Source organism: Thermobia domestica, chromosome 6, assembly GCF_964235325.1.
Source record: "Thermobia domestica chromosome 6, izTheDome1.hap1.1, whole genome shotgun sequence".
Lineage (NCBI taxonomy): Eukaryota > Metazoa > Arthropoda > Insecta > Zygentoma > Lepismatidae > Thermobia > Thermobia domestica.
In genome coordinates, this window is record NC_137459.1 from 78,183,152 (window position 1) to 78,198,123 (window position 14,972).

Below are 14,972 nucleotides of genomic sequence, written 5' to 3' on the forward strand. Positions count from 1 at the left end.
TAGGACGTAGAGTAAAGAACAACATAGTGTTCGTTAAAAAAGTGCACAGAATATTTTTTTCAAAAATATATATTTTTTAAAGAAAGTGTCATTGTCTGTGATCTTATCTTACATAACTGTAAACAATGATATTTATACTACGAGAACGAATTCATCTGTACGTGATGGTTTCTCAAATGCGATATTTTTCAAAATTATTTATTACTAGAGATTACATATTGTATCTTCTTTGGTTGGTGGGAAATTTTATATCTAATCGGGAAGTTTCAGGATTTCGGACGGGAAATGTGCATTAAAGAAACTGGCATCACTGTCATGGAGGGAATTTGTGTACATGTGCAAGTGTTTGTGTGTACTTCGTTGTTTTAGTCCAGTTTATTCAATTCTCATTATTTTTACAGGAAATGGGTAGACCAGGTATGTTAAACTCCACTTTAATAAGTATAATAAACTGAATTGGTGAAATAGTTTCAATATTTAGTCTTGTAGGTAGCAATCGTTTCGTTTTCTATGTTCAATACCATGTGGCCGGCATTTAAGTACATAATCTGCATGTTTCGTGAGTTTGTCCATTTTATGATATGCCTGAAGAGTTTATATTTACTTAGGTTTCATTTTATCTTCATGCCTGTTTCTTTTGTTTTAGAAGGAAAATTTAGTAAGTGGTTATTATGTTTATTTACAAAAAAGAGAATATAGTATGTTTACTAACAAAATATGTTGATTGATTACCTGATTTCTGCTGCAGGTTAAGTTTAAAGACACTACTGGGAATAACAAAAGTATTCGTAATTCTGTTTCGTATTTATTCCGTTAACACCTTGCCAACTTTTCAACATGGCAATAATGACTTTCCGATTTGGTTAGGTTAGTTTAGGTTAGGCTACATCAGTTTAGCTTAGTTTAAGTTAGGTTTGGTTTCTTTGTTTTACCTTACTATATTGAGTTGGGGTAATAGTATACATGAGAACCCCCTGATCTGTGTTTCTTCTGTGTTCTATTACCACTTCTACATGAAATACCGTAAATTTTCTACGTAGTGCAATAGTAAGAAGTATCCATGTGCACAAGACATGCGAAATGCGTTAATTCCCTCCCCCCACACACACATACTCATAGATAAAGTATCAATCGATAAGTAAATAAAAGTCGCTTTGTTACCCCCTTTGTAAGTTCGTACATACTCAATGAATAATCCCTAAAAGTATGAGCGTCCTGCTCCTTCGGGAACTGATACAGCTTAATGTATACTATATCCGAGTTGGCGAGGGGGAGCTTATCGGAATTTATCCTGATGAGTCTGTTAGTGTAAATTTACGTAATACTTGTTTTGTACTATTTTGAAGTTCGTTCCTGATATCTTAAAAAAAAATTGCGTGCAGCCCAGTTAAGAGCGTTACTCAAAGTAATTGTTGAAAACAGTTATAACTGTTTTATTAATTTTCTTATTGTCCTCCTTAATATTTGCACTAAGAGATATGATCATATCCCACTGTGCGTAAATGAGGTTCAAGCGGTCTAGCATAAATAACTGTTCCAAAAATAATGCTTTATGTTGATTACCACTTAAATTCAGCATATGAACATATGCTATAAAAATTAGAGTGCGAAAGGCAAAAACAACCTATGCTAATAGGCTACTAAAACACACGAATCCGGAATCAGTAGGGGACGAAGCTGGCGGGAGCGCGTTTGTAGGGAACAGTCGTGTAAGCAAGCATAGTGTTGCTACTACATGCCTTACCTGTCCTACAGCTTTATAGCTATTCATATGATGGGTTAGGTTAGTGCTTGTATGTCGCGTTCATAAGTACTTAATATAGGTTTTAGCAATGTTACTACAGCTTTTGTATACTGCGCTGGCGGGAAGTAATATTTGATACAGTCCTTTTCCATGTGCACTTATTTATTTTAACCGTTCGTATAGCACTTGTAATAATTTTACACTAGTACCTACACTTGAAAGCATAACATTCAGCTGTGCTTATTGTTTAAATGACTCGCCTGCAGTAATTTGTTCCTTACTAGTATCTTTATATGTAGTGTGTTTGATTTTGCAAAATGTGTTGTTCTTGAGCTTAACCTGCACAAAAATTTGTATACTATTAGTGACTTTCCACTTGTACTAATGTGAGAGAAGCTGAGACAAGTCACTACAAATGTGGCTGTAAGTAGTATTTTTACGAAGGCTGTCGTTCACCTATTGCTTTGAAAGCTTGTTTTCTTTTATGCTGTTTATACGCGGTCAAAGAAAACTTGAACAAGACTCTTGTTCTAGGCTATTTGATGGAAAAGTCGTCAGCACTAGGGTTATTTTTGTCTTGAATTCAATAGTTCGATTTAAGAACGGTCTAAAGGGAATAGTCTAAATATTAACTTGAGAATTCAATATACAGGAATATCAGGTGCAAGTTAACAATAGTCTGTCAAATTAAAAAAAAAAAAAATGTATGTATATAGGCCTATTTAACTTTCCTTGCTTTAATAAGACGTTCTAAACTGCTATTATCCTTGACCATGCAAATAACTGCGTATAGATTGATTGTATGCGTGCAAACTTAAGTACTCTGAAAATAATGACATGTTATCCTATTACAATATATGCAATTATTTCATCACGACATTCACTCTTAGTATCTTAGAAGTTGTTTCCTAGGGTGAGCGTTACGTTCACAGGTGCAGATTAACTTGATGAGGAATTCCCCGTACGGGCATAAATACGTCCACACGTATACCACAAAAACAGCAGGCCAGTAAAAACGAGAATGCTATCTAATCAGGTCATCGTCAGCGGAGGGTAGGGCCTATATACATAAACGAGAATAGTGCAAACGAACACCTGGTATCGCATTCACTCATTTTAACTCTGCTGTAGCTGTTGTAATGGTTGGCACTAATAATATTAAATATATTAACATAAAATACTGGTTTTCTAAATTGTGATGAAATGCTTCGACACTGGAAATTACTATACCAAACGATCCTCTTTCATATACACTCACTCACTTTAACCGTATAATTACCATTTTTATGACGGACTATTCTTAACCAGCTCCATAGCAGAATATGCCGCGATTCTTCTTCACAAGTGTTTCTTTTGCAGGATTCCTGCAGAAAATTTTTGACTTACAAAAACTAATCGCAGAAAGACAAATATAGTTCCGCCATCGGGTTAAACAGTACTGAATATCATGTAGGCTTGTGAAGAAAGTCTCGCGCAGATATGGGTTAAAATTCTGATATGAAAGTCCAGTAGGTAAATAAAGCTTTGCTTGGCTTCCTCTTTTCAGTCGATTCTTTAAAAGTCTTCGATCCCGTAGCATAACACAAAAAGTCACGTGGAATTGATCCACAATATTTGGAAATGGGTGAGATTTTTTTCTTGGTGTGATTCTGTTATTCTTACGCCGCATGAAGAATAAAATTTAAGAAATAGCTTAGAACAGGGAAAGATTTTCTAACTAAGCAGCACCGTACTCTTAACGTAAGCTAATCCAGCCTACATTTGATGTAAAATGTCCAAAATACTTTGTGAAAATTTGGTGGCGTAGCTACAAAGTCAGCTGAAATATTTCTGAAGGGTTTAATGTAATCTATTAAATTTCAAATGTATTTTATGCGTACAAGATAAAGACTGCGAATTCGTTACCAGTGCCATAAGAAAGAGCTGCTGAATTGCAAATACTGTAATTTTTCCTGCAATAAGTGTGTGTGAGGGAAGTTATTTTATATCTTCGATGCACGTTATAACTCATACACATATTACAGTTAATATGTTAAAATTTTATCCGTCTTGAAATTAATAGCAGGGCAAATCTCGTGACTACAAGTTTATTGCACATTACGCAATATGAACAGGGTAGAGAACTGGCAGGATCTTAAAAGCCTTAGTGGGTGGTAATCGGAACTGTCCGAACAATCATATCCTCTTACTAGTGACATTGTAACTTAACTTATGTTCAACGACGTTGCCATAGCTTTGGTCCCCATTACACTGTGATTAATGGCTTACACATTGGGTTCTTTCTTTCTATATAGAAGGGGGAAATAAACAAACACTGACCAATTTGCCTGCATATATAGATCATTCCGTCTCAATGGAAAAAGAAATATTCTGTTGAAAGCAGGTTGAAATTTTCAAATAACAGCAACATCAAGCACTCGGAGTTTCCAGACTACTTTTTTCTTCGCCAAAACATTTGAGACATTCCATTCCATATTCACATGACTGAGAAGATCAGCTTTTGCTTACCCCCTATTTTTGCCGAGAGCTGCCGTCCAGTTCAAATTTTGTTCCTCTCCAAAGGAAGAACGAAGATTTTTCCACTCAAAGTGTCAAATAACAAAACAACACAAACCATTCGGAGTTTCCACGCTACTTTTTTTTTTTTTCTTTTTCGCCAAAACCTTTCTCAAGTGACAGAGAGGAATACGCACTCACCCCTCTGGTCGAAAATTGTCAGCTAGCTTGAATTTCTTGGCAACACCGGATTTCGGAGAAAATGTTTGTTTTACTACCATGTAGTGGGAGGAGAAGGTTGTTTTACTACCATGTAGTGGGAGGAGAAGGTTAATAGGTCAATTTTCCATACCTCCCCCCAAGGTTTTTAAGACGTTTCTAAAACTGTACCTCATTTTGTAGGCAGCAGTGAAAAGGATATTTTAATTTGGAAAAAATAATTAAGTGTGTGTAGACTATGAAAATGAAGATTGTGTACATTAAACATGAAGGATTTGAAGAAAATTGTATACAAATAACAAAAAATAAATAAGAAATTTGGCGTTCCAAATACTAGAAAGGTGTGTTGTCTTAGTCGTGATGGTATGCCGAATTGAATATTTTTCCTATTTAATTTCAAGCAGTAAGTTTACATTCCGCAAGCCTACGGCACACGCACTTTATCCTATCCGCATGCACTTGTTGCGCCATGACCCTCTGTGCTAATCGCGTATCTTCGCTTGCTTACGCTCCTGCAGACTCCGAACCTTTCCTGTGTGTCTTGATACAAATATATGGTATTAGTGTGGCCCTTATTTTTCGACATTTTTCAGTTTCACCCCCTAAAATGCTTTCATATCAGACCAAAGTAACCCATGAGAAGAATGATCTGAATTGAATAATATTAAATGGTGCCCCAGTCGACCTCAAGTTTTGAATACATCTACAAGTATATGAGGTAAAGATATCTGTTAAATTTGAAAGACATTTGTAAGTTAACAGACATATATTATGAAGGTAATACGGTAAATATTAAATGATTGGAGGTAAGTTGGAAATAACGTCAGATGTGCTACCCGAAAACAATGTCGTATGCTCTCTTCCTGCTAAAAAATTTGGACCTGAATCCAAGATGGTCGCCATGATAGCACTTTCCAGTAATACATGCGGTTCTAACTTCATTTCCCCTATTCAGAATATGATGTCACTCCGTCTAGCCGTTCCAAACGCACCAGGTACCTTTGCCTAATATCATATAATATATTGTAAATGCACTCAAAACTTGATGTTGCTTAGGACACCAATATATTATACTGTACAGATGAACTACTTTTCCTCATGAGTTATATTGGTCTAACAAGGAATCATTTTAAAGAGTGAGATTAAAAAAAAACTCGACAAGTCGATAAATAAGGATCAAGCAATATATATTAAAATTACAGGTTAAAGATTTGCTACGAGTTTTAATTAAAATATTAGCATGTAAATATGTAGTTAATGCGTTAGAGTTTGCAATTGACGCTTGATGCAATTGAAATGTAGTAGATTGCTAATGAATCCGCCATTGACATTGATCAAAAATCGAACTAATAGATGACCTATTTGTATTTCTTACTTTTGGACTATAAACGCTATATGTGCACACCCGGTACGTGACGTTTGGGCGCCGCCGTTTGGGCGCGGACGTTTGGGCCCCGCCGTTTGGACACTGGACGTTTGGGCGCGAAGCCATTTGGGCGCCAGACGTTTGGGCGCGAGTTAAATTAAAAAGTCATTATGTTAGGCGCTGAGTACTAAGTTCGAATCAAGATATCACAAGGTGTCTACTGTAGTGGAAGTCCTTGAGTTATACTGGATTTTGTTTTACATACTAGAAATACTGAAATTTTAATATTCTAAAAACTGAATTAACAATTAAATTTTGTAAATTTTAGTGTCAACCAAAGTTAAGTATGCTTTTTATTTGATAACTTTTCAAGCCAAAGGTAAGTAGACCAGACTAGATATGATTGACTGCATTACGTACATAGTGAGCCTATTCCATTAAAAAAACTTAAAGCAGAACTTCTACTGTAGTTATGCAATAAGTGTGAATGTCAAACACATTTCTGGTGGCTAAATGACCAATATATGTACACTTAACTATTATTTTTCACTTTGAAATCTTTCTTTTTTTGCTTTCGCCACTTTCTTTAGTGCAGATTAAATGCTTACAATGGGACGAAAAAAGAAAGTGTGTTAAGTTTTGATTTTTATATTGGAATGTTAATTTTTTTAAAAAAAGTGATACCAGAAATACAGCATACTATAGTTCCTAAACTCAATGTCTTAGACACCCTGTATTAACAGCTTTCCCTCAACTCGATTAGGATTTTTAGTTTTCTGGGATCTCGGCATGTAAGGCCATTTAGCCCGTCACGTTTGAGGGGGCACACTATCCGGGAAAAGGAAAGGAAGAAAGGATTGGGGAAGCAAGGAAGCGGCCTGGACCTATAAATTAGGTACCACCTCGGCATTTGCCTGGTGTGAACGAGGAAAACCTCATTCAGGGTAGCCGGCCTGAAAGAAGGTGTTCCACTTTTTCGACCGAGTGCCCCTACCGGGAATCGAACCCGGGACCGCTCGCACAGAAGGCGAGAGCATTAGCGACTACGCTACGCGGGGCCACTTCTCTCAACTCGAGTGCGCGGAAATCTTTTATTGGTAGTTCTTTATTGGACTTAAGGAAGAGTTTGGCAAACGTAATACGAAAGAAAGCAAATTTTCATATTCATAAGTATGTAATTATTAACTTTTTTAAAAAATAGAAACATTAAATCAATATGTTTTAATTAACATTAAGAAAATTATTAACAGTTCGTCTGATTCCTTCATTTCCTAGCTTTCTTATATAATACAAAAATAACATTAGTATTCTTATATAATACAACATTAGATCAGAAGTACAAGAATCGTGAACAAGCGAAAAATCAATCCATGACAAGGTTAGGCAACAAATGCCACAAACGCATTAAACTATTTAATTTAGATGAATAAATAAGATAGAAAATAGATAGAGAAATGAGGTGAGATAAAGATAGAAGTGTAGGAAATGTATATATCTTGATTCGCGCTTAGTTTTCAGAGCCAAGCTTACTTTATATTTCGTAAATTGTGATTTTTACTATGTACCTCGCGCCCAAACGTCTGGCGCCTAAACGGCTTCGCGTCCAAACATCCGGCGCCCAAACAGCAGCGCCGAAACGTCCGCGCCCAAATGGTGGCGCCCAAACGTCCTGTCCCGTGCACACCATGGTGATGAAACAAAACAATATATAGAATTTTTCTTTGATTGCAATTACATAACAATAATAACTACAAAAAAATCTCAAAACAAACATCTATAAACTTATATAAAAAAGTGGCTTTTGTAGTATAATCTTTTTGAGTAATGAATGGGGAATTTAGGTCTGAATATAATACGAATAATATACGGGAGTGAAACGTGATAGCCCACAAATGTGTTCGTCAAGATTTTACAAACACTTACACTTTTACGAACATTTTCGTTTTTTGGTTTAAAACAGCTGGTTTAAACCAGCCAACCCTGCTTTATTGTACAGCCTTATTATACATCTGTGCAATAGTGGGCATAGAAAATGATGATTGTTTTCATAATTTTCTTGTTACCGACAGCCCGTCCATCTAGGTGTCCAAACTCGCGAGCCCGACGCTCGTGAGCTCGGCACTCACGCCCAATCGAGAGAAGTGAGCGCGAGCCCAGTTGGGAGAAGTGTTCGCGAGCCTGAGTGAGTGCAAGCTCAGTTGAGGCAAGTGAACTTGAGCCCGAGCGAACGCGAGTTAAATTGAGTGTGAGCCCGCGCTCACTTCACACTCACGTGGACTCATTTGCTTTAGAGTTAAAAAAAAGAAAGAAAAAAAAAGGAAACTCATTCCATGTGCAGAATTGTAAAGGAAGAATGAAACAACTTTACAAAAAGAAAAAGCACATTTTTGAGGTCTGTGCTGTCATTTTATTGTCCAGAGGACTTCAAACACCTTTCGATAGAGAATATTTATTTGAGGCAGGTATTTGTTTTTGTTGTTTTAGTAACAACTTCCATGACCCAAGCTTTTTTGTGAGATCATAGAGTAAGGAAACTACTTGACCTTGCGAAGTAGGAAATTTTAGCAACTAATGAAGCTGTGCGTTCATAGAAAAGTCGAGCGAAATAATTATGTATTATTTAATTGTAGCTTCTTTAAATCCCAATAAACAAGAGTAGCTCTTAAGAATGTTGATAACCTGCACCATAATGGTTATTCAGCCCATTAATTTATATGAGGGAACATTGTTTTTATTTTTTGAAATAAAAGAGTTTTAGCCTGTTAATTTTGCTGACTACTTCTTGAGATCTTTAAATATATTCTATGCAAAATTTAACTACTGTATTATGTAATTTTAATATATATCGGTATAAAAAAACTAAAACAAACAATATTACATTGAATGTTTTTAAAGCAAGGAACTCTTACATAGGCCAGAAGAAGAAATTAGTAAAATTGAATGATTAAAATCTCGTCTGTTTAAAAGAAAAATACTTTCTCATATAAGTCAATGGACTATTAAAAAAAAAAAAAGAAAGATAACAATTCAACATCCCAAAAAATAAGACACACACACACACCTCCTTTCATTAAAGTCTTTTTTCGAAAGCTACCCTGAGATGATGGCGTGTCGTTTGTTACAACCAGAGTTAAAAGTGAGGGAAAACACGGGGGACGTCATCCGCCACTTCCAAAAATATCTATGGCGTTCCTCCACTTCCTAAAAAATATAGTGGACAAAGATAGACACAAGAGACGGCATGACGTCATGCGTTCCCCAGCCTTTTCGATCCATTTTTACCCCTGGTTACGACCCGATTTTGATGTTGTTTGACACAATATTGTCATTGCGGATTTATCAAATCTTATTACCGTGAAGATTAGCACATACCTGACAAAATAGCTAAAGGTTGCCAGCACTTATTCATATTGATTCACTGTGAATAAGTGGTAAGTATTCTCATCTTCCAGACGAGCGAGATCTCATATAACCTCACTGATGAAAAAGAATATTAAGCTCCAAACAAACAAACACAAAACATTCTAAATTTCACGAAAGCTTCGTAAATTGACATAATTACATTTCCTCTTTTAACGTAGTCCTTAATATTACCTCATTTTATACAAGTACTATTTTTCCGTTATGTTACACCATTAAAGAACCGGCTTTTAATATACATAAGGAAATGTAAAGATGAATTGAAAACTAGAACCACAATATGCTTACCATTTTCGAAAGTATTACACATAACTTCTCGACCCAAACTGATGTTATGACATAAATTTCATTCATAAACATCTTTATTGAGCTTTCATTAACTTCTAATTTTCTTTGGTGTTGTTTTAACAAATTACAGGTTATAATCAACGCATACTTTCAAATTTTCAGTTTTAATACTCTTAAACTTGGCCTAAATTAAGAAATATTCATATTTAATGTGTTTTAGCAGGACAATATGCTTTTAAATACATAATTAAAAGTAGATGTTGCTCCTGAGGGGAGTCACAAAGTTAAAAAAATAAAGTTTTCTTGCTTCAAAGTAAGGGGAAAAAGTAGTCTAATGGACTTAGAAGATGCAGGCCCGAATGGAATCACTATTGTGGGGCTTCACGTTCCAGAAAAATATGTAAAGAAATCGCATTAAGACGATATCATCCCGGTATTCATGGAGGTGTCATATTACTTAATAGGCCTATTTTTTCATCAGAAGTTGGAAACGTAAAAAAATAAAGAAACTACTGCAGAATTAACTTTAGAAAATATTGCTTGTTTGTTAATACAAACTATTCACTCTCTCAAATTCTAGATAGAGGCCAACAGGCTGTACGATCCCTTGTTTATGCTCATGGATGTACATGTAGGGCTATTACAATATGTTATTGTGAGCACTTGACAAGCCAAGAATAACAAGAGCTATCTAACAGTCTGATGATCACTTTTCCGAGTGTCCCGCGAGGACAATGTATTATTACATGTATTACTTGCAGAATTTAGTCATAGGAGCCACACTGGTTTCCACAGGGGAGCATTATGCTGCTAACACGGCACTGGATAGTAGATTACACTCTAGCGCGGGACCCGACTGGGAGCAATCGGTCCAATCCGCTGAAGTCCGGCCCTGATTGTTGTATACAACTGATATAGTAGGAAAGTTTTCTTCTTTTAGTTTGAAGCAACAAAAAGTCTTTTAATTTTTTATCCGTCTTACTTCTCTTACTCCATTGCAAGCCCCCTCCGATTAAAAGTACATTTAGAAAAAAAAATAGAAAATATTTTTCTACATTTCCTTTTCTCTGTATATAAAAGTCATTGCTCTGGAGATATACACTACCAAAATTTCTCAAAAATCGCTAATTTTTAATGCTTTGATTAGCACGTCCCTGTAGGATAGGCCGGAACTCCTGGAAATATTACTGGAGCCTATGAGACCATTGATATTGCAATACCCTCTAAGGTACTATTATTTCGTTGTGTTATATTCAAACCGATATAAAGGGGTCAGAGAAAGTTCCTTTGTCCTTTTGGTTTGCTTTTAGCTTCCACAGAGGTAGCTGTTTTATTATAAAATAGTTTTAACCAACACTTATAGTCACTGATATCAGATCCTGTTACTTCCTTTACCAAACGTTTAGCAGACTTTCGAGAAACATTTAGCTCTTGTTATTACAAGTTCTGTAATTTTACTTCTAAAGCTGTCTTCTCACAAAAATATAAGTCGACAATGTACCTGCTGGGTGTAACGATCACCATGGGCTTCACTAACGGACGTCTTTTTGCCCACTATACAGACGCCTTTGCAGAGTGTAGTTCGTCAATTTTTCGGTGTAAATGTATGTTCTGTCAAAGACTGAAATCAGCTTGTCATCCCCTACCCCCATAAAGTTTGCGGGCTCAAGCTAGAACCTTGCTCAGAAGTAACGAACGAGATAAATGCTTTGAACCCAATACGGACGGTGCAAACTACCTCTTCGAAGCCTGTCTGACTGTTTTCCATGCATTTGACACACTTCTGTGGCATGGATATCCAAATATTGCTCCCAGAAAGTCATTATAAAGATCATGCCTGAGTTTCATTAACAACATGCCCAGTCTGGTTTCAACGCTTGTAACACTGCTGTTATGTAAGATATCACAGAAGCTGCACAGCACAGTCAACTGTTCATTGTTCAATCCCGTGAACACTACTAACTGTTCTTCAGGAATTTCTACTAGGTTTACCTTCATGTGCACAGGCACAGTTGACGTATCTTCAACGTTGAGATCCGATCCCTGACTACTCATTTCTGGTTGTTTCTGCACACTTCTCACATAAGAACTTGCCTTTATGTAGCATGTTGTACATAGTACTGTTGACGGACCGAAGCATTGGAATGACTTACCTTTGCTCCCACGCATGTAACTAACCGCGTGTAAGAACTCACTTCCACACACCGGACGCTTTCTTTGCCCTCTAGACCATAGTTCGCACACGGAACATTGCCGATGTTTATCCGTGCTTCCACCGGAAGCCATTTGTTACACACGTTTCCACACTGGCGAAACCTGCCAGAAAATAACACCAAATAGTACACAACAACAAAGTTCGCATAAATGTCGCGAGAAAACGAACAACAAAAGTCACTGGACAAAAGCATGCAGGAATTGCAACTTCTTGCAGGCACAATAAGTAGGCACAACAGACGAATCGATCACCACCTACTTGCAGTCACTAAAGACGAGTAAGCTACTATAGACATCAACACCTCCACAATGACGCTTCTACTGTACTTCCCTCGATAGAGGCAGCCTCGCAACAGACAGATAGCGAATATGAAGCGAATGTTTGCATGTACACAACCTCAAACGTTCGGATCGGTCAAACAACATAATGCCACTGACGTTTTCAACCATTATTTGCCCCTTACCCTGCTGTACATCATAATATGACAGTGGTCTTATTTGTCAGAATGTCCCCGGTGGATGAATGAATAAGCTCTTCGCCTTGTAATCAAGGGATCCCAGGTTCGATTCCCGGTGGGGACAGAGGAAGTCCGGATCCCTTGTTCAACTATAGGTTCCATCCTTCGGACGTCATCATCTCATGGCAGGCAATGGCAAACCATCGTGGGTTCACCTTGCCCAGGGACCTTCGGGTCACAGCCCTGCCTTCGGGAGGAACATCACATCATCTTGATCTGCATTTCGGAGGTGCTGATGGTACGTAATACAATTCCCAGCCACCAAATACTCTCCCATACAGTCTATTAAACTACCAGATGGTGCCCAATTTCAACACTCTGTATCAGCCAAAGGAAACATAACACCGCTTTCGTTTCTACCTATTACTTGTCCCGTACTCTGATGCACATCATATGCGCAAATCATTTATCTCAGAGTTGTGGACGGTACCTACAAAACTCCAAATATAACATGTAGTTTCCCATATACTCCATTAGAAACATTTGCGGTATTTTGGCGTACTTTCTTGAAATCGTTATCAGTGTCGTCGAAATATTTTTTTTCCTGAGGAGTTGCCTTTATACCTATAGGAATACAGCAAAAAACGAGGCAAATAGAACTTATTTTTGACGATAGCTACACAGGGTCCTTTATATACTTTATATGTATTTGGAGCCGCTAGCTAGTTTCGATTTTTTAAAAATATGCCTCTGCCACAAATCAGTAACTTTTGTGGAAAGAAAAGTGTGATGCTGATAAAGGTTGTACGTTTTTTTCCTTAATGCTTCAGAGACATTGTTTAGGATTGAAATAGGTTAATGATTGGCGAGTAATTCAAAATTAAACCCCAATACTTTCACTTAAATGACGGGGGCGCGGTGGCTCAGTGGTAGAGCGTTCACCTCCGGTGCTTGGGGTCCCTGGTTCGATCCCAGCTCGCGCCGTGTGGACTTTTTGGTGGACAAACACCGTGCTCGTGGGTTTTCTCAGGGTTCTCCCGTTTCCTTCCACTTTCTTCATTCCACCATTTCACTCATTTCTCATTATCACTGTCTCCTTTAGCCTAGCCGGCATAACCCTGGGACGTTAAACTTAAAGATTTCATTTCATTTCTTTCACTTAAATGACATAATTGTCATTTGATACTAATTTCTAATGTTTTCTTTCAGTTCGCGACTTGTATTATACGAGAAGAAAGATTTGATTAAAATAAAAAAAATCGATTTAAATAAATAAATCAACAAAAATGATTTTTTTAAAATCGAATTTTTTCCACCCTGGTACGTTTTCTTTCGTGAATAATTACTGCACTCATTAACCAATTAAGTATTGGGTAGGTACAGAACAATTAAATACAATTCACAATAACAAGACATTGATACAACTACGTCGTAAATCAGTAATCACTTATTCGGTCATTCAGTGATGTAGTCACCATCTTTGTCAATGGCCGACTTTAGGTAGGCCTCTCGTGTAGAATTGTTGTTGTTTCAAGTTGAAATCTATTAGCCAGTTGCTAAGAGAAGCTTCATGAAACTCTTGTTTCTGAAGGTTGTTAGAGAGGCTTGATAAGATGAAAATCAGAAGAGGCGAGGTTTGTTGAGGAAGTGATTCCCAACCAAGATCAGCAATCACATCTGTGGTATTCTGGCCGCATGCGAGCATGCATTATCATGGAGTGACGACACAGGATTACCAAGTGTTTTATTTTCAATAGTAACAGCGAGGCGCTTAACTGTTCAGTATACATAACAGTATTGGTCATTTCATATTTTTGGTAGCAATTTATGGTGAAGATTGCCAGTTTGGTTCCACCAAAGACATAATTTTTTTGAGGGTGTACACCATACTTCGCACGTGGTATTGCTTTTTTTTCGATGGGCTGAGCCATTCCTTCCCCTTCTTTAAGGTCACATACAAACACCCTTTCTCGTCACGTGTAACAGTGTTCCCAAGAAATGATTTGTGCTTATCACAAACTAAATGGTAACGGGTCAGCAGAAACGATCAATGGTTTATTCGCTGATAGATAATAGAAAAGTGTAACGATATACCCTAGCCGAATTCCATGATTTAAAACCTGTCAGTGTGTTAGCAAAACTAATAATAATAGCAATGAGAAGAACGTGCGAGTAATTTCATTCTCTATTATAATCGTATTTAGAGCCTTTGAACAAAGACTGTAAATCAACAACGTTTAGCTCCTCCTCCACAATTGAGTACGTTAAAAAAAACAGAGAGAAAAAAGAAAGGAAGTAACAATCCTCGCCGGAAACATTGTATTTCTACGTGTGATAACTTGGTTAGGTGGTATGGGTCTTTAAATGTATGAAAACCTGAAATAGGCTATCAATAATAAAATAAAAAGAGACAAAAATACGGATAATTTCAGTTTGTGGAATAAGCAATCAATACAGAAGACTTGATGACATAATTCTTCCTACTTTCAGTTACATCATTCGAGGAGTATAACTGAAACGCCACTATCTCACTATTCAAATAACCTATTTCTGCATGTGCATGATTATAGGCCTTTTCAAAGTATAAAATCCTTGTCTTATGCCACCGCCAACAGCACATCCCAATCCTTGTTAGGACTGTGGTTGCTAGATGTTGCCACATCTTCTCAACACACTAGGTAGAAGTAGAGAAAACAAATAGGAAACGTCTGCAGACAAGAGTGAATCTCGCAATCTTTTCCTGTCAACTGATAGATGCCTCTTGTTT

The 14,972-nt window shown here is 37.0% G+C and overlaps 1 protein-coding gene across 1 annotated transcript in view; it reads left to right on the top strand.

Annotated features, from left to right (window-relative positions):
• Positions 1-260: 260 nt before the first annotated feature.
• The window catches only part of Fib (rRNA 2'-O-methyltransferase fibrillarin), a 28,429-nt gene continuing 13,717 nt past the window's right edge, over positions 261-14,972 (top strand). The window contains exon 1 of the mRNA XM_081761781.1: positions 261-417. Within this exon, the coding sequence (XP_081617907.1) occupies positions 405-417 (13 nt within the window). The 5' untranslated portion in view covers positions 261-404. The remainder of the gene's footprint in view (positions 418-14,972) is intronic.